Source organism: Carassius gibelio, chromosome B23 (assembly GCF_023724105.1).
Source record: "Carassius gibelio isolate Cgi1373 ecotype wild population from Czech Republic chromosome B23, carGib1.2-hapl.c, whole genome shotgun sequence".
NCBI classification, from domain to species: domain Eukaryota; kingdom Metazoa; phylum Chordata; class Actinopteri; order Cypriniformes; family Cyprinidae; genus Carassius; species Carassius gibelio.
Window position 1 is genome coordinate 15,014,660 of NC_068418.1, and position 17,779 is coordinate 15,032,438.

Consider the following 17,779-nt stretch of genomic DNA (forward strand, 5'->3'; position numbering starts at 1 on the left):
ATACAACAAGAAAATCAGTTTTTACGAAGGTGGTACATCAGAGGGCCGAATGCTCGCTAAAGGTTTATGCTGTATCCAAAGTCTTAATCTTTCCGATTTTACATTTCTGGGAGGAAGGCTCCACTCTTCTCCTGGCATGATGTAGCTTATATAGACATTGGGTGAAGAATAGGAATTTCTTGCACACTTTTAGCCAATGACGAGCACTATAATATATGCGTACAGATAATGGACATTTGAACACATGCAATAGGTTTTTATGGAGTAAGAGTTGCACTACGCTTGTGCAAAAGCTAATGGGAGAGGACCACCCTACCTCTTGTATGATAACTGTACCGCTAACATTATTAACATCTTCAGCAAAATGTAACAAACCTTTAAAATAAACACTGTTTATGATGTTTATTTGCTGTGAATCTCTAAAATACAAGCACTGTAAACTAGTAGTTTTTCTCTCTTCCAAGCTTCCGTAAATTAGATTTATATATGTAGATGCTAAACTGACAGCTCACAAGAGCGGTTTCACATTGGTATCTCTTTGCGATTGGCTGTATCAGTGGTGTTCTTCTGCTTATTTGGCCTGTAGTAATCTTTGTTCTTGGGATTGCTCTCTTCTGATAGGCTGTTTAGAGTCCAGTTGTCCCCAGTGTTACAGGACAGCTCATTACTGTATTGGAGAAGCATGGAATGGCCATTAATGCTTTCTAATTAATAACTGTGTGCGTCTATGTCTACATTATATACTTTGAGAAATTGCTGGTAACTCACCTGGGCTGTGTGTCCACAGTAGAGGTACTGTCCTCATACAGCTTCAGCATGATCTCTGTGCGATCATCTTTGAGCTCTTTAGGCTCCTTCAGCCTTTTAAAGATCAAATCAGACTTAAAAAAATTACATAAAAGCAATAATTGGGGTGTATATATATATATATATGAGTATGGGTGAGTCCAAAATCAGCTTGGCAAATGACAAAATGCATTTGCTTTTTAAGAAAAGGTATTATTATTATTATTTATGTTCATCATTGCTGCATTTATTTGATCAAAAATACATTAAAACATTAATATTGTGCAATATTACTACAATTTTAAATAACCGTTTTCTAATTTAATATCCTTCAGTTAATTCAGTTTTGCCAACACAGGAATAAATCCCCATTTAAAATATACTGAAATGGAAAACAGTTATTTTAAATTGTAGTAATATTTCACAATAGTACTATTTTACTTCTTCCTATTAACCACATTCACATTTACTATTTAATTTTTTGATCAAATGAATCATGATAATAAGAGATACTAGATACCAAACTTTTGAACAGTAATGAATTTATATATAATTGATGTTACTCTATAAGCATTGTCCAGTACCTGGGCTCCAGTCGCTCTTTCACTTTTGCTATGGAGTGAATGTAGGGGCCTATTTGTCTTGAAATAGTGGTCAAATAGGAGTTCTCCTGTTTTAACTGAAGCAGGTCATGAAGCTGTGCTAAAAATGAAGACCAACAAAAATCACTAAACATGGTAACTAAGCTATGATTGCAGTGAGCAGATAAATCTTAAGCATTTATATACTTACTTACCTTCATATATCTCCTGTTCATTTGCCACCCTCTGTAACGTCTCCTCCCAAATCTAAGAACAAATTTAATTGCACAATGACATCTCTTTTTTTACCTCCTCCTACAGTCAGTATTGATAAGTATTGGCATCTCACCTCCTCGAACATGGCCCGCATGAGCTCGACTGAGGAGTACTCTGCTGAGATCTGTCTGTCCACCTGAACAGACCTCTCCAGAATCTCATTCATGGTGTCAGGTTTGGTGAGTGAGTGGTGCTTGGTCAGGTCTCTGTGGATCTCCTGCACCTGGTCTTTGAGCTTCTGGATTTCTGTCTGCAAAGTCTAGTTTAACAGACATGCAGAACAGTATTGCTTAATTTTCTCTATATGCATGTAGTGGTTGGACATAATATAATACAATACATTTTATTTTCCTGTAATTTCCTCTTTGTAAGAATATTAGCCCGGAAAATGGCTAAAAATGAAATATCATGGACTGAACCATGAATGCATAAGAAACTCTTACCCTGTAGCTGTTCTCATAGTTGCAGCAGTGCTCCATAAAAGGCGTCTCTCCGCCCTCCGCCAGCAGGACCTTGGTGCTGATATAACGGTGTGAGGTCGGCCTGTGCACCACCGAGGAGCACAGTGACAAGTCGCTTATGGATGGAGAGTGACACTGCACTGACAGAGATGATTGCATCCTGCAGGAAGATATTAAAAAGATTTAATATGTTTCTTTTTTGAATAAGCATATTTAGTTTGCTTGAATAAACAGACTCACAGTCCACTGGCGTTTCCCAGACCTAAAGCCACACTCCCTGCAGTGGACACTGAACGCCGCTGCCCCAACAGCAAGAGCGGCTCCAGGCAGCGAGCGAACTCGGAGCGATACTCTGTGTTTATCTATGGAGATAGATTACTGCAGATATAACTTATGTATTGACTCATTTAACATATTTATTAACATTTGGTAAACTAACCTTACTGCTCTGTGCTGGTCTCAGCCTGTGTGGTAGTTTCACAATCTTCTTAAGTCTCTCCATTAATTGCTGTGTGAGGTAAAAATATCAATTCTAATTCTTATTGGTACCATGTCCTGAAATCGATTTTATTTTTAAATGTATTATTTAATACAAATATGTTATTTGTTTGTACTCACATATCCCATGTCTAAGAACTCAAACTTATTTGCTGAGCTTAGGAAGGCAGAACATGTGACAAGGTGAACCTGGAGAGAATTCAATGGAAACATGTCTGAAAGCAAGAAGAATATGTAAAAATATTAAGATGCATGAAGAAAATGCACTTACCTGAAGAGTTGGCAGGAGAGCTGCAAGATGAGATAACTGCTCTTTGAAGGCTCTCTCCTTCTCCTCATGCTGACTAGAAAATAAAAGCACAAAAGAGGATTAGTGTTCCAATAAGTGTTCCTTAAAATCTTTGGTTCAGCTTGTGTGTGGACTTAGATTACATGTATTGTTCTTATATTACTATATATATCAATTATATCTCAAACAACAATATTGTACACACACACACACACACACACATATATACACAGTATATAAGCTATAATAGTGATGCATTGAAATTAAAACACCAATAATTATGTTATGGTTGATAAATGGCAGATATTAAATTTTTGATATTTAAAATACATGTTACAAAATATTATATTAAAATATTCCAATATAGATACTGACACCTCAAATTACTATAATATCCTCTGATAACTCATATGGTATATTGTGCATCTCTAATAATTAATATTTAATATTTCACTCCTCTATAATACATTTGTGATCGATGTATTTTTTCTGACAAATAGCATCATGGTACAGTTAGTGCTTTTAATGTCAAGTAACAGACTTTAATGTAGTATGTCTTTTTTTTTTAGTAATATATATTTTATTTACCTTCGTGCTGCTTTGAGTAGAATCTTTTTCCTTTCTGCTAGTCTTTCCTGAGGAAAGAAATAAATGTGAATCACCAATTTTATTATTACTCATTTCATATAAATTTCACCCTTTCAAAAAATATAAAATGAGAAAAAAAAAATCCAAATCATATAAGAGTAGCCAGGGTGATGAAGTCATGTAATTGTGCATGACACCTGCATATTATTGAACAGAGTGCAGATGGCACTCTCTTCTTCATCCACATTGGCCCTGACCTCTCCAATCATGGCTTTGAGCAGAATAATGGCTTCCCGCGCTGACGTCTGAAGCTCTTTAACAGCCTGAGGAGAGGGAAAAGACTTCAATAGGTGCTTCACAGCTCCACACAATACAGATACAGGTGAAAGAACACATTTCTGTTTGATGAAAAGGATGGGAGAGAAACTCACTAAGACGGCTTGGTCCAATTTTTCACAGCCTTGTATATATGCTGTCTCAATATCAATGCAGTGTGCTCTGTTCTCCCTATGGATTTAGATAAACCCAGATGGTTTTGAAATCATATGAGTTTTAGGGTAATTATGTACTCTGTCAGTTAAGTTTATAACTCACACTTGCATGTCTCTGAAGCAGTTGATGCAGAGCATGGACTTTTTCTCCGTGGAAAACATGATGTAGAGTTCCTCATGGAGGGCTGCAATCAGACAGAAACTGCATGAATCTCAAGACTTGTTATTGACAAAATTAACTGTATTAATTTATATTTTGCTGGGGAAACTTCAAAACACACACCACATTTTTTGTGGGCTTCTTTGGTGCGCTTTGCCAAGGAGACAATCTCGTGGCAGGAAAACATCTTGGCTTTGTGGGTGGTTTCCCTGCAGTCTCGACACAGTGGCTGGCAACAAGTGTTGCAATAATACATTGCATCCACATCCTGGGGTTTGTGACAGAAGATTCAAATGCGTAACCAGACAAAACCTAATCTTTTTTTAAAATAAAAATAATGACATTCAGAAGTGCAACATAATTAAACACTGTGCCCAATTTCATTCCACAAACACTGAATCTACTAATGAATCTACAGCTCGACTGCTTTAGTCTGATTCTCAACCAATTCTTGTAATGAAACAGAAAGGTACAATGCAACCGCTGTTTACATCCTGAACAAATTATTCTAATGATTCTTTGAATGACTCTAATCTTTTTAGTGAGTTAAAGTAGTTACTGACTGGTTATTCATAAGACAATGTGTTGTTTAATCCTTTTCACTCAGACGTACATCACATTAGGGAAGAAAAGATCTTTAAGGAATGGTTCATCCAAACAAGAATATTTGCTGGAAATGTACTTATCCTCAGGCCATCAAAGATGTAAATGAATTTGCTTATTCATCTGAAATGATTTGGAGAAATAGTCCAAACAGCTGATAAAAACACAATAATCCACAAATAATTGGCTCGACTCTAGTCCATCAATTTATGTCTTGTAAAGTGAAAAATCTGTATGTTTGTAATAAACAAATTCATCATTTATATGTTTTTAACTCCAAAACGTTGCTTCTAAAATGCGAGCCCCTCTGTAATATTTTTACTTTCTCCAGTGATAAAGTTGACTTGTCTGAATCATGAGAGAACTATGCACAGATCAAGCACTGAAAGCGAAAACAGTCCAAAGCAGTTCTAAACAAATATGTGAGTGGATTTTAATGTGAGAGGACAACAGGGGATGGACTTTTAACCTGGATGAAGTGTAGTAATGAATCATGGACTGGAACTTTAGCAAGAAGTGACGGTTGAATGACGAATCTGTTTATTAAAAACAGTTTTTCACTACATAAGACATTAACTGATCATCTGAAGTTGCATGAATTATTATAATACTTTTGTTTGGACTCTTATTCTGATGGCACACATTCACTGCAGAGTGCAAGTGACACAATGCTAAATTTAGCCAAACTGTTCCCATATTAAACAAACTCTACACTCTAAAAATGCTGGGTTCTTTCATCCCAACTTTGGGTCATATATGGACTAACCCAACTGTTGGGCTAAATTTTGGTTAGGTTTTCAAATAAAAATTTTAACCCAACAATTTAGTTAGTCCATATTTGACCCAAAAATTGGTTGAAACAACCCAGCATTTTTTAGAGTGTATAATCTAAATACTGAATGTATGAAATTGCATTTTTTTTTTTTAAAATATCATATTATTACTATATCAACTAACATTTAGACCTGCCTCCATCCAATAAACCCATGAATAAAATCCCCACCCTACATTTCACTAGTTTCACTCAGTACATCACAATATATGTTTTATGAAGTCTTTATGAAGTGCTTGTTTGAGTGTGGTGATGGTGAAAATGAGACCTGTTTCTTGCACTCCAAATCACAGTTAGCACACTGCACGGTTTCCTCACTGTCTGCTGAACTGTCCACCAAGAACTTCAGGAGTCGATCCTCTGGGGGGAGTGCATTTATTCCTTTCACAACGGACTGATGCCTAAAACGAAACAGACAGGTTTGTGTGCCTGTGCAGAACTTTTGACCCATTGCCTGATAATGTCTTAGTCATACATCTGGCATTGACGAGGTTATCTCTCCCTCATAGCAACAAGGACACAAATAGATCTCTTTTGAATTCTGAGATATAACAGAGACTGATAAACCCCCACAGAGTCAAAAATAGACACAAACATGAGTCTGTCTACTCAAATAAACGTTAATTCCCAGCAAAAAAAAAAAAATATATATATATATATTTTAATATTTCTAAGCTTAATAGTTCAAAGGTTCCATGTGAATTCACTTTCGTGAGAAGCATCCACAATGTATTTGACAAAAAGTGATTTAAACAATGATATATTGTCCTATACTCTACATTGCATTGCTAATGCATAACAGTGACAAATACATAATACATGCAATCATAATGCCATAATATAACACTCATGCTGCAACACTCATAATTCAACACAAATACTAAGAAGTTTGCAGTAGCCTTTAAATCAACACTCAACCAGTGAAAAACAAATTCATACTTACTCTAACATGCTGCTTTACAAAGACCACCAACTTTTTTCCATTTTTTATAGGTGCAAGATCTACAGTGTGCGATTAAGCTTGTGCTAGGCTTACTATATGGAAGCAGAAGGGTGAGCACACAGGCATTTCAGCCATCTCTAACTGTAGCCAGCCCAGGACTCATGTATCCAATTTCAAGTGTCAGATAGTGTTAGGTTTATTGTTTGATACCACAGTGGCCTTGGCAGAATCTACCCAGAGACTTTCGATTAAGTCCAACACAAAGGCATGGTTTACGTTGCAGCTGTTGAAGGTAATCTCTCCTACAAATGCCCCTGGCACCATACAGTTGACCAGGCAATGCTGTTTGACCATTTAGATCTATAAATACAATGTTAGATTTTTCAAATGCACACGCCATGATTATGAACGCCCATTTCCACCATGGAATGAAGTAATAGCAACTTTTTGATTTAACATATAACAATTCTGACTTTTTTCACAGAATTGCTAGAAAAAAGAATAATAATTGTTAGATATAAAATCTGAATTTATATTTCAAAGAGTTTTTATTATTTACTTTTTATTATAAGTCAAAATTGTGATATAAAAAGTTACAATTACCTTGTTAATTTGTATAATTATGCTTAATGCATTAATAATAATGCATATTTATTTTTGTATTTTTTGTGAATTGTCAGAATAAGGTGATCAAGGATTAAATCAAGTCAATTCTTACCGACAGAGAGGGCAAGTCAGTCGGCTGTCTATGGCCCTTCCACGGAGGCAGCTAGCACAGAACGTATGGTAACAGTCCAGTAAACATGGATGCTCGTACTGTTCTTGGCACAAATGGCACACCAGAGGATGGCAGTTGGCACTGTCGAGGTCATAGAGATTATCCAGAGAGGAAAAGATCTCTCCAGACATCTGAAAATATAATAAGACCTTCAGATCGTCTGATATAGTATATGTGAGAACACATTTCATCGAATCAGAAAATATACTTAAAGCTGCAGTCTGTACATTTGGCTCTTTGTCGCCCTCTCTGTTTGAAAACCTGCAATTACAGCTGATTACAGAATTATCTTCCTTGGGTGGGTTGTGCGCCGGTGCAGCTCCAGCGGCGGATGAATCTGTTTTGAGAAGTATGTGTAGCATTCAGTCACCGCACTGGTGTGAATATTTACTGTACTTCGCAATCACAGATTCTAGCCTACGTCTTGTAATATATGACCCAATTAAGAATTTTCACCGTATATTGTCAACTGAACAAGTAACAAGTCGGCCACGTTTTGTTCTGACCAACTGAGGGAAAAAGCATTACAATAAATTGCGCTACCAATAGTGATTCAATCTAACGATCGGTTAGCTTATATCACATCAAACAATGTAAATTATCTTTATTGTTATACTTTATTAATGTTAACAACATCAGCATTGCCTGTAGTGTGTATTAGACTGTAGATTTTAATTTCTGTAGTCTAATCTCTAATGACGTCAGACCATTCGAATTTCATATCAAGAAGTTATTTTCATCCAAAAAGCAAATTATGCTCCCTTCGAACTGGTTTTCTTTAAAATACAAATCTTGTGTAATCCCAGGCTATCTGTAATCAGAAGCACAGACTGGAATATAATTTAATTCCATTAATTTGTGTTTCCTAAACACATAGTCCTTTCTGGATTACAATCCGCTATCAAAAAGGCTATAACAATATCTGTGAGAAAAGGCTATAAACGGTCCGCCACCTGCAGGATCCTCACATGCGATAGCCTACAGACGTGAAGTAATGATGCGGCAGCATGCTAGAATTTCCCGCAAATTCCTACTAGTACCACTCAAATGACAAAACATTATTATAAGCTAACCAATGTGACACTGGCTTGTTATGTACTTGCTCAAATATTGATTTGATTTGATTGAAAATTTGTAACCCAAAAAATAATTTACGGACTGCAGCTTTAAAAAGTTATTTGAGATCCAAGGTCAGTAGTCATTATTGAAGCTATAAACCAGAAACAAGACTCTGAATGAGGCCCTACGCTCCGAAGCAACAATAGATACAACCTAAAAGATACAGAAAGAGTAAATGTACATATTTAATTAACATATAATGAATATATGAATACCTTGTGCCGTCCGAGCGCTTCTGCTGTGTGAAGGTTCTCTGAGGGTTTCTAGATGCAGAATGACTTCAACAACAAACAACCAATGGACACTCCTGTATCTGCTGTATGGGTGATCATCTGTAGGGGCCAGAATACTCATTCCCTGATTATACAACACAAACCAGATGCCATTGTCTGTCAAAAGCAGAGCCCAGGTAGCTAAAAATAAATCACACATACCTTGCTTAAACTAACATGTCATATCAGAATAATGGCGTCCCTCAAAACATTAGTTCATTAAATTAGATCTTTTTATATATACGTGTAAAAATTGAAGTTTGTGGGTCCTTTTCTACGAAAGATCAACACTTTTGTTCACATTTAAAAGGAAATGTCTGTCATAATGTCCTCATCCTCTTATCATTCCAAATTCGTCAAGAATTGAACGTTACTATCTTCTGTGGGTTACAAGTTATGGTCAGATTAACGTTACTCAAACGTCTCCTTTTGTGTTCCATGGGAAACACAATTTATATATTTGTATGGTCAAATTATACCTTATTAATGTACCAGAATATCTTACATTATTATTATTATTGGGTTAACCGTCGATTATTATAGCCAACAACAGACAAATCGAACACATCGATTACATCAGCGCTAGATTAAACAGTCTGTGACGTCCCGCTCGCGCAGTCGTGCTTCTTCCTCTCGACGAAATATCTCGCGATGGCGCCTGTTGTAAGTTTGAACATACGGACCTAGTCATTAAAATAACAGACGTTTCCATTCATGATCATGCATACACATCATTCGAGATTGAATGACAAACACAATCGCTGTCACCAAATTAGTTTAGTAATAATAACTCGGTTCGTAAAGCCATCGTTATGTATCACTGAATGAACAACGTGCAGCCAGATTCACAGATAACTTGATTTCAGTCTTGCACATTATATTAATATGAACGGTTTTGTTATTCTGATGACAATGACAGGACTATTATAGACACAAGACTTAAAGTATACATGTTCTTTTATTTACTTGCAGAGGAAGCATCAGAGCTCTAAAGGTGGAAAGAAGAAGAAGCAGGTCCTGAAGTTCACGCTGGACTGCACGCATCCCGTTGAAGACGGCATTATGGATGCTTCAAACTTTGTAAGCAGATCAAGTCCTTATAAAGCCTTGTGTAAAACTGTCTTTATTATACTGTAGCAGTCACATAACTACTAGCTGTTTGAGTTTATGACCTGTCATTTGCGTACGTGGATACAGGAGCAGTTCCTACAGGAGCGCATCAAAGTCAATGGTAAAGCAGGAAACCTGGGAGGCGGAGTGGTCACCATTGAAAGAAGCAAGAGCAAAATCACTGTTTCTTCTGAGGTGCCCTTCTCTAAGAGGTGTGTGTGTGTGTGTGTTTTGCCAAATCTAGACTTCGTATAGCCAATTAACTGCAACTTATCAGTTTTTATGCCACTGTTCTCATCTTTTCTGCAGGTACCTGAAATACCTTACAAAGAAATACTTAAAGAAGAACAATCTCAGAGACTGGTTGCGTGTTGTGGCGAACACTAAAGAAAGCTACGAGCTTCGCTACTTCCAGATCAACCAGGATGAGGAAGAAGAGGAGGATGAAGATTAAAAAAAAATTCCCTTTAAATAAATTCATATATGACTACATTTTATATATCCAGATATTGTTCTTTATCATTGGCGTTTTGACATTAAACACACCTATTTATTCATATTAATCTACCACAAAAATTGAAGTGGCATCAGATGTTTTCTTATATATTGTGGTGTACATCTGAGTGAAACATTATTATTATTAGAAAATATTTTTTGTTTCGTCAGTTTGAATTTTAAGCTGTGGGAATTGGAGGAAGATGAGATTGCATAGGGTTTATGCGTGATTGGAGAGAAAAAAACTGCACCTCCATATACCAACTTACATTAACCTTTATTTAATATTAAGAAAAAAAAAATAGAATTCAGAATAGGAGTTGCAATTCCAGTTCCTGTACAGACATAAACTGCCTAAACAAGTGAACACATTTCTTACACCATTTAAAATTATGGAACAGAAAACATCAGTTGGTGGCTCACGTATTGACTTACAAACGGATTATGAAACAAAAAGTGATTAGTTTAAGTCCAGGGGAACACAAAGAAATGGCACAGTATTCAACATATTGCATGAAATGATGCTCTTTTAAGACACTGTGGTCCCAGATGATGGGACAATCCTACTCTTCTCAACATCAAGTCCATTATTTCAAACATGCTAACATCAACACATGAGAACAGCATTTCTGTAGTTAACAATACTAGCAAGGGCATAAACATTAAGGATTTACATTTCTAAAAAAGGTAGAATGAATTTAATAGAAATCTCACAGCTGATGTCTCATTTGCATTGCAGGAGTTGATAATACTTCCCTGATCAGATTAACAAGAGTCTGTATCTAAAGACAGAGAGGGAAAAAAAACTTACACATTAGCTACGTGGTCTTGAGGAAAATGATGTTCTTATGTATGGTGATGATAACGTGGAGCTGGAAGTAATGAAAGTGATGTTTAAAAGATGAAGTGCCCCATAACACTTGAGTTGTCATAGGACTAAATGAACTTCCTCAGCCTGAATCACCTCACTTAAAAAGGCACAAGAATGGAGTGAGTTTGTCTTTTAGTTAACCACTAGCCCATTGATAGTCTGCATTAGAATGATTTAGCACCAGTTTTTGGAAGAGAGCAGACATGGATCTCACAGTCATCGTTATGGAAAAATAAACAACAAAATCTGTGATAACCTTGCATTAGGAATGTAGAAGTAAAAGAGAATGGATCCAGTGGAATCCGAGTGCTCTGAGTAGTTGCTGGTTCTATTGTGAAAATAAAACAGGCAAGTGATGCCACAATTACCACTCTGAAATGCCAGAGCCTGGACAGATCAGTTAACGCAACTCCTTTCATACTTTTATCCGACATGTGGCTTGTCTTTCAAAAATGCAATATGATGTTGAAAAATAAAGGAAAATCCCATCCCAATCAAACTGTGATTACCCAGGTGACCTAATGAGCAGAGGCATTCCATAAAAAAAGCCCCTGGAGAAAATCTGAATTGTGTCCAATCAGACTGTGCGAGGGTTGTATTCGGGAAGCTTCTTGATCTTTTCTTTCTCCTCCTCTGTGTCTTGCCGAGCAATAACCAGGGAGTGAGAATAACCCATCACCACCTGAAAAGACAGTTTTCAGTTGCATAGCCATACGATTATATGACATAGAACTGAATTCTGGTAGGATATGATTCATGTTTTTGACAGCAGAACTCACCTGTTCGGGGTACACGCCATCCAGAGTTTTGACCTCTTGAGCAGTGGTGGATGACTTGGGTTTGTTGTCACCATACCCCTAAAAATGCAAAATTTAAATATGAGACACTTGCCATCTTACACTATTGAAGGAAGCCTTTTATGCCAATTCATTTAATCAAAAACAGGGTAAACAGTAATATTGTGAAATTCAATATTACATTTTAAAATGTTCCTTTTTTTCCAGTGATGGCAAAGCTGAATTTTCAGCAGCCATTACATCAGTTTACAGTGTCACGTGATCCTTTAGAAATCGTTCTTACATACTCATTTTCTTCTTAAGAGACATTTATAATCAATGCTGAAAACAGTTAGTACAACTGTTCAAATCTTTCTGTGGAAACCATCCTACACATACATGCATATATACACACATATATACATATACACACACACACACACACACACACACGTTATTGACTTAATTCTTAAACAAGTTTTAACAGAACACAGATAAACATACCAGCTCTCCAAATGTGGGCGATGGTCCCCAGCTAATGGTGCTATCATCTGCTGCTATGATAATACTGCTCTTCCTGAGAGGAGTTATAGAAAACACCTAATCAACATTCTGAAAGCGTCTAAATATTTTATAAAACACATTTTTAGAGTCCTCTGTTTTTACTTACCCACAGGCCAGACTGCGAACCTTCCATCCGCACAGATCCTGCACAGCTTTGGGGTACATGGTGGACTCACGGGATGTGTTTGTCACGCCCCAGAAAAACAGACCACCTGAAAAATAAAAAGCAGCATTAACCACAAATATATGATGGGTATGATAGGCTGCCCCCCTACCCAAACACAGAGGAAATACACTTACCCATTTCACTGACAGCAAAGGAACACTGATAGCCACAGTATATTTGAGTTGCTCCACGGCCAGGGAAGTCAAAGAGCTTGACTAACCGTGGGACCATCTCATCTTTCTGCTCGGTGTGGCCTAATCGTCCATATCCCCCAAATCCCCATGAGAAAACACGCTTTTGGGAATCTAGCACCAGCTGCGTGGACGCAACAACAAAATGTTACTTAATTTATATTTGACTTGCACTACAATCCACAAACTCGCTACTCACTGTATGATTGGCCCCACATGCTACATCCCGAGCCACGACATTGGGCACAGGAAGCACTTGGCCATCCTTGGTCTTCTCAATAAAAATGGCCACCCGTCTAGGGATCAGCTCACAGTCAAACTCAATGCGCTGGGCACGAGCGATGAACTTGCCGTCGGAGTTATGCCCTTTTAGATACAGAATAAAAAGAGTTAATAATCCATACAGATGTTTTTGGTGAATTTATTTTAATTAAACCCCATTTTAGTACTGTGTTACCTAGTTGGCCATATTCCGGGCAACCGAAAGAATAAATGTTCCCCTTGCAGTCCACAATCATACTGAACTCTGCACCACAGGCTACTTTGACTATCGGCTGCCCATTGTACTGGATCTGTAGGTAAATCATTGCAGTTGTTTGGTGGAACATTAAAAATACATATTACATTAAAGCCCCATTAAGCAAGTGATACCCAGAGAGAGTCTTACTGTAGCTGGGCTGAGCACAGCATCGGTCTGATTGCCCTGACCTAGCTGCCCTAGTTTGTTTTCTCCAAACGAGTAGACAGTACCATTTTCTGTGAAACAAAAAATAACACCACCACATTTGCAGTTATATTATTATAAAAACACAATTATATTAAAGCAATTATAATACCACATTTCACAAAAGTTTACACACCTGTTAAAGCCATGGTGTGGTTTCTACCACAAGCAGCTGCTACGATCACTTCCTCCCCCAGGGCCTCAACTATCTTCGGAGCCTCCAGTCGTTTAGTGTCTCCATGACCCAACTGCCCTTTTTCATTACGACCTGATAAATAGATAGATTAGACAGATTAGACCGACAGAGAGACTAGACCGAGAGATTAGACAGACCAGACAGACAGACTAGAGAGACAGATCAGACAAACAGACTAGAAAGACAGACAAATTAGACAGACAGACAAGAAAGACAGACTAGAGAGACAGATCAGACAGACAGACAGACTAGAGAGACAGATCAGACAGACAGACTAGAAAGACAGATAAGACAGACAGACAGACTAGAGAGACAGATCAGACAGACAGACTAGAGAGACAGACAGATCAGACAGACTAGAGAGACAGACAGATCAGACAGACAGATCAGACAGACAGGACAGATTAGAGAGAAAGATAGACAGATTAGACAGACAGACATGCATACAGACAGATTAGACAAACTAGACAGACAGACCGATAGATTAGAGAAAGACAGATTAGAGAGAAATACAGAGATTAGACAGAAAAACAAACAGATTAGACAGACAGATTAGACAGACCCAAGAGACATACAAACAGACAGATTAGACAGACCAGACAGACCCACATATTAGACAGACAGATAAAACAGATTAGACAGACAGATAAAACAGTTTAGACAGACAGATTAGACAAAAAGACAGACACACAGGTTTGACAGAAAAAAAGAAAACCAGATTAGACAGACATACAGACAGACAAAGACATATTACAGAAAAAGACAGACAGACCAGACAGAAAGACAGACAGATTAGACCGACCAGACACACAGACTAGACCGACACACAGACTAGACCGACCGATAAAACATTAGACAGGCAGATTAGACAGACAGAATATACAGACCAGAGAGACACACAAACAGATTATACAGACAGATTAGACATATTATACAGACATATTAGACGGAAAGACAGACAGATTAGACAGAAAGACAGACAGAAAGACAGACAGATTAGACAAAAACAGACAGATTAGACAAAGACAGACAGATTAGACAAAGACAGACAGATTAGACCGACCGATAAAACATTAGACAGGCAGATTAGACAGACAGAATATACAGACCAGAGAGACATACAAACAGATTATACAGAAAAACAGACATTAGACAGAAAGACAGACAGATTAGACAGACAGATCAGACACATTTATGAGGGCTGGGTTAAAATCCAGCATAAAACAAGAAAGACTGTTCTTGTGTAGACACTTACCCCAGCTCCAGAGTTTGCCGTCTGTAGTGATGATGACACTGTGGGCAGCACAGGGTCCAGACACCACACAGCTAACCTGGACATCATTGAGACACCCGTAGCGATGGGGGCCCCACAGATTCTGCCCAAGGTTCCTGTAAGCAGCTGCAAAAAAAAAAACACAGACATGCATGAAAACTATATCAAAGGTGAAAATTCTATAAATGACTGCAACCCACACACTTCCTCTTTCTTATTTTTAGTGTGAAGTTGATTTTTGCACCTGGCCGATTTGTCTCATGTTTTCAGTGTGAGATGCTGGTATCTCAAAAACTTCCCTACTGTGAAGATTAAAATATGATTGATATCAGTTATTGCAACTCATCTCTTATCTCACAAAGAATAAATTCACTGCTAAACATTCAGTTAGCATGTACTTTAATAGTGGATCTATTTGTTTTAGTTAATGTTTTTGTTCAGCAAAGATGCATTAAAAGGCATAAAAAGCAAGCAAGATCTATTAAATTGTGAAGTACTGTTACAAAAAAATATAGACTTAAAATAAATGTTGTTCTTTTGAATATTCTATTGATTGGGAAAACCTGAAGAAAAAAAAATGTATCAGTTTCCATAAAAATATCAGCAGCACAATGTTTTTTTTTAACCAAATCAGCATTTTATAATGATTTCTGAAGTATGTGTGAGACTGAAGTCCATAATCACAAGAATAAATCATTTTTTAAAAACCTTAAAATAGCAAATAGTATTTCACAATATTACTTTACTGTATTGCTTATCCAAAAAACGTAGACTTGGTGAGCTTAAGAGAGCATAAGAAACATCTTACTGATTTTTTGAAGTACTGCACTTCACAAAAAATATTTCCATATTTTGGTTTGATCATATATCTAGATGCTATATGTATTTTTATATAACTGCACTTTCAGGTCTGTCTTGTCTATGGCAGCAGAAACAGTGATCATAAACAGTGCTTATCAGCATCTTCAAGAGAAAATCCCATGGTGCAAACTAAAGTGTGAATTAAGTTCTGGTTTCACAAGGTCTCATTAACAGATTTAATACAGATGACTCACTCAGGCGAGACTACTCTTCTAACGCCTTTAAAACTATACAGTAACCCAGATTTCTCTGGCTCATGCGTGATCATACCTTGCTGTTTTGGCACTTCTTTTCTGCCAATCAGGTCCCAGTTGGTGGCTCCAAAAACAAGCAACTGACCTTTGACTTTGGGAACCTCGAGATTCTGAAATACAGAATCAGAAATTGCAAGAAATCCATCAACAATCCATTAACAGTTTTCAGACTGAGCTCCAGAGACCCCATTGATGTCCTTACAATCTTCTCCTTCACATCATCCGCCACAGTGACCGGCTGCAGACCGGCTTTAGCTGCAGGTTTCCCAGGTTTCTTTGAGTTTTCCTGTTCAAAGTCATCAAACTCGTCGTCACTGCTAAACTCCCTTTCCTTTTTCTTTCCACCTCCTCGTTTTCTCTTCATTCCACCGTTCCCAGACACATCTGTCACCTTCTTGCGTGGCATAGTTAAAATCCCTACAATAAACACAAAAAAAGTAATAAGCGAACAGTTTACCTTTCCGACTACAATTTAATAGAAAGAAGAATCAAACGAGTCGAAACATGGGAATGAAGACACAAAGTCAATGTGATCCATATTCCTTGTTGGTTCAAATCCCCAATTATCTCACAGTAAAATAATCCTTAAGAAGACACACACATGCTCTGCTTATTAATAATGCCAATGTATTATTTCTTCCTATATCTAAAGATATAAATATAAAGCGTTATGAAAGCAGCGGTCTCGTGCAATGCTAAAACACTAGCAGCGCTGTAACAAAAGAATCAGCATCAACGCGTCTGTCTCACTCGTCTCCATTTGTTTCTTTGTTATGTTTTATAATGCAGCAGCCGGTTAGCCAACTAGCACCGCTCTGCTTCAACCAGACTAGTAACTAAACTACTCCCTTACCCACGTGTTATATCTACCCTGTCCCGTAAAAACGGTCCAAATCATCAAATTATGCCCCACAGAGAGTGCATTTTGAAAGACATAACGTTTACAGTTGTGTATGATGGAGACGTAGCCGTGTTAGCATGCTACATTGCATTTGCATCCGAAGCCGCGATCATAAACATCGTTAATATCATAACTCACCTGAGTAAAAGTTTCCCCTGTCTACTTTAAATACAAATATCTAAGTTCATGGAATATAGCCGCGTTTAAGTAAGTGGCTGTGGCTTGGTGTCTTGTGCTAAAGATGCGATTATTATATAAGTGGATTTCCTGATTCAGATGCTCTACTTATGTCTGTCTGTCCGTCTTCCTCGTTTTTTGATTGATTCGGAACAAAAGAGTCTCAGCCTCGCGATCACACCACGTGGGTGCAGCACACACTCAAGGCTTAAGTCGCTCACGTCTGGCTAAAGAACTAGCGCAGTTTGTAGAATACAATCTTAAAGCAAATGCACATTTAACGTAATTTTACATCCATTCGTGTAGAAGTACACGGAAAAGTTTATCTTACTTTAAAGCATGTAAGATTACCTGTGTTATTTCTAATGAAAGTGATGAGCTCAAGAGGTCTTTTCTTCAATTTTACTATGTTAATTTCGGTTCAGATGTACAAAAAAAAAAAGAAAAACTCATTTAACTTTCATGGCATTGAGCGTGTAGTCCACAAAACAAAAACACGAGGATGGGAGCTGAGCGAACTACAAATGTTGAGCCCCATTGACT

General features: G+C 37.4%; 3 protein-coding genes across 5 annotated transcripts; 1 reads left to right on the top strand and 2 right to left on the bottom strand.

Annotated features, from left to right (window-relative positions):
- Positions 1–387: 387 nt before the first annotated feature.
- Positions 388–8,756, bottom strand: LOC128012027 (RING finger protein 207). Of its 2 annotated transcripts, none has more exons than XM_052594943.1 (18): positions 8,621–8,756; positions 7,227–7,417; positions 5,834–5,966; positions 4,254–4,398; positions 4,074–4,155; positions 3,911–3,986; positions 3,677–3,802; positions 3,480–3,526; positions 2,874–2,946; positions 2,723–2,791; positions 2,544–2,612; positions 2,345–2,466; positions 2,087–2,264; positions 1,717–1,902; positions 1,583–1,634; positions 1,371–1,488; positions 769–861; positions 388–667 (listed from the first exon to the last, which is right to left on the bottom strand). In XM_052594943.1, the coding sequence occupies exons 2-18, from the start codon at positions 7,415–7,417 to the stop codon at positions 523–525; spliced, it is 1,905 nt and encodes a 634-aa protein (XP_052450903.1). In that variant the 5' UTR covers positions 8,621–8,756; the 3' UTR covers positions 388–522. The 2 variants fall into 2 exon arrangements, with proteins under 2 accessions (XP_052450903.1, XP_052450904.1); XM_052594944.1 differs by lacking the exon at positions 8,621–8,756 and adding an exon at positions 6,509–6,868 and having other exon boundaries at positions 7,227–7,365.
- A 523-nt stretch (positions 8,757–9,279) lies between these two features.
- LOC128012029 (60S ribosomal protein L22-like) lies at positions 9,280–10,279 on the top strand. The gene is made up of 4 exons (XM_052594947.1): positions 9,280–9,340; positions 9,650–9,757; positions 9,875–9,999; positions 10,097–10,279. Exons 1-4 carry the CDS (start codon positions 9,329–9,331, stop codon positions 10,239–10,241), a joined length of 390 nt encoding a protein of 129 aa, XP_052450907.1. The 5' UTR covers positions 9,280–9,328; the 3' UTR covers positions 10,242–10,279.
- A 261-nt stretch (positions 10,280–10,540) lies between these two features.
- Positions 10,541–17,753, bottom strand: LOC128011415 (protein RCC2 homolog). Of its 2 annotated transcripts, none has more exons than XM_052593776.1 (13): positions 17,588–17,753; positions 16,361–16,575; positions 16,175–16,268; positions 15,026–15,169; positions 13,711–13,842; positions 13,518–13,606; positions 13,308–13,422; positions 13,050–13,216; positions 12,794–12,974; positions 12,600–12,705; positions 12,434–12,506; positions 11,933–12,010; positions 10,541–11,835 (listed from the first exon to the last, which is right to left on the bottom strand). In XM_052593776.1, exons 2-13 carry the CDS (start codon positions 16,562–16,564, stop codon positions 11,731–11,733), a joined length of 1,488 nt encoding a protein of 495 aa, XP_052449736.1. In that variant the 5' UTR covers positions 16,565–16,575; positions 17,588–17,753; the 3' UTR covers positions 10,541–11,730. The 2 variants fall into 2 exon arrangements, with proteins under 2 accessions (XP_052449736.1, XP_052449734.1); XM_052593774.1 differs by lacking the exon at positions 17,588–17,753 and adding an exon at positions 17,198–17,441.
- Between the last annotated feature and the right edge of the window lie 26 nt (positions 17,754–17,779).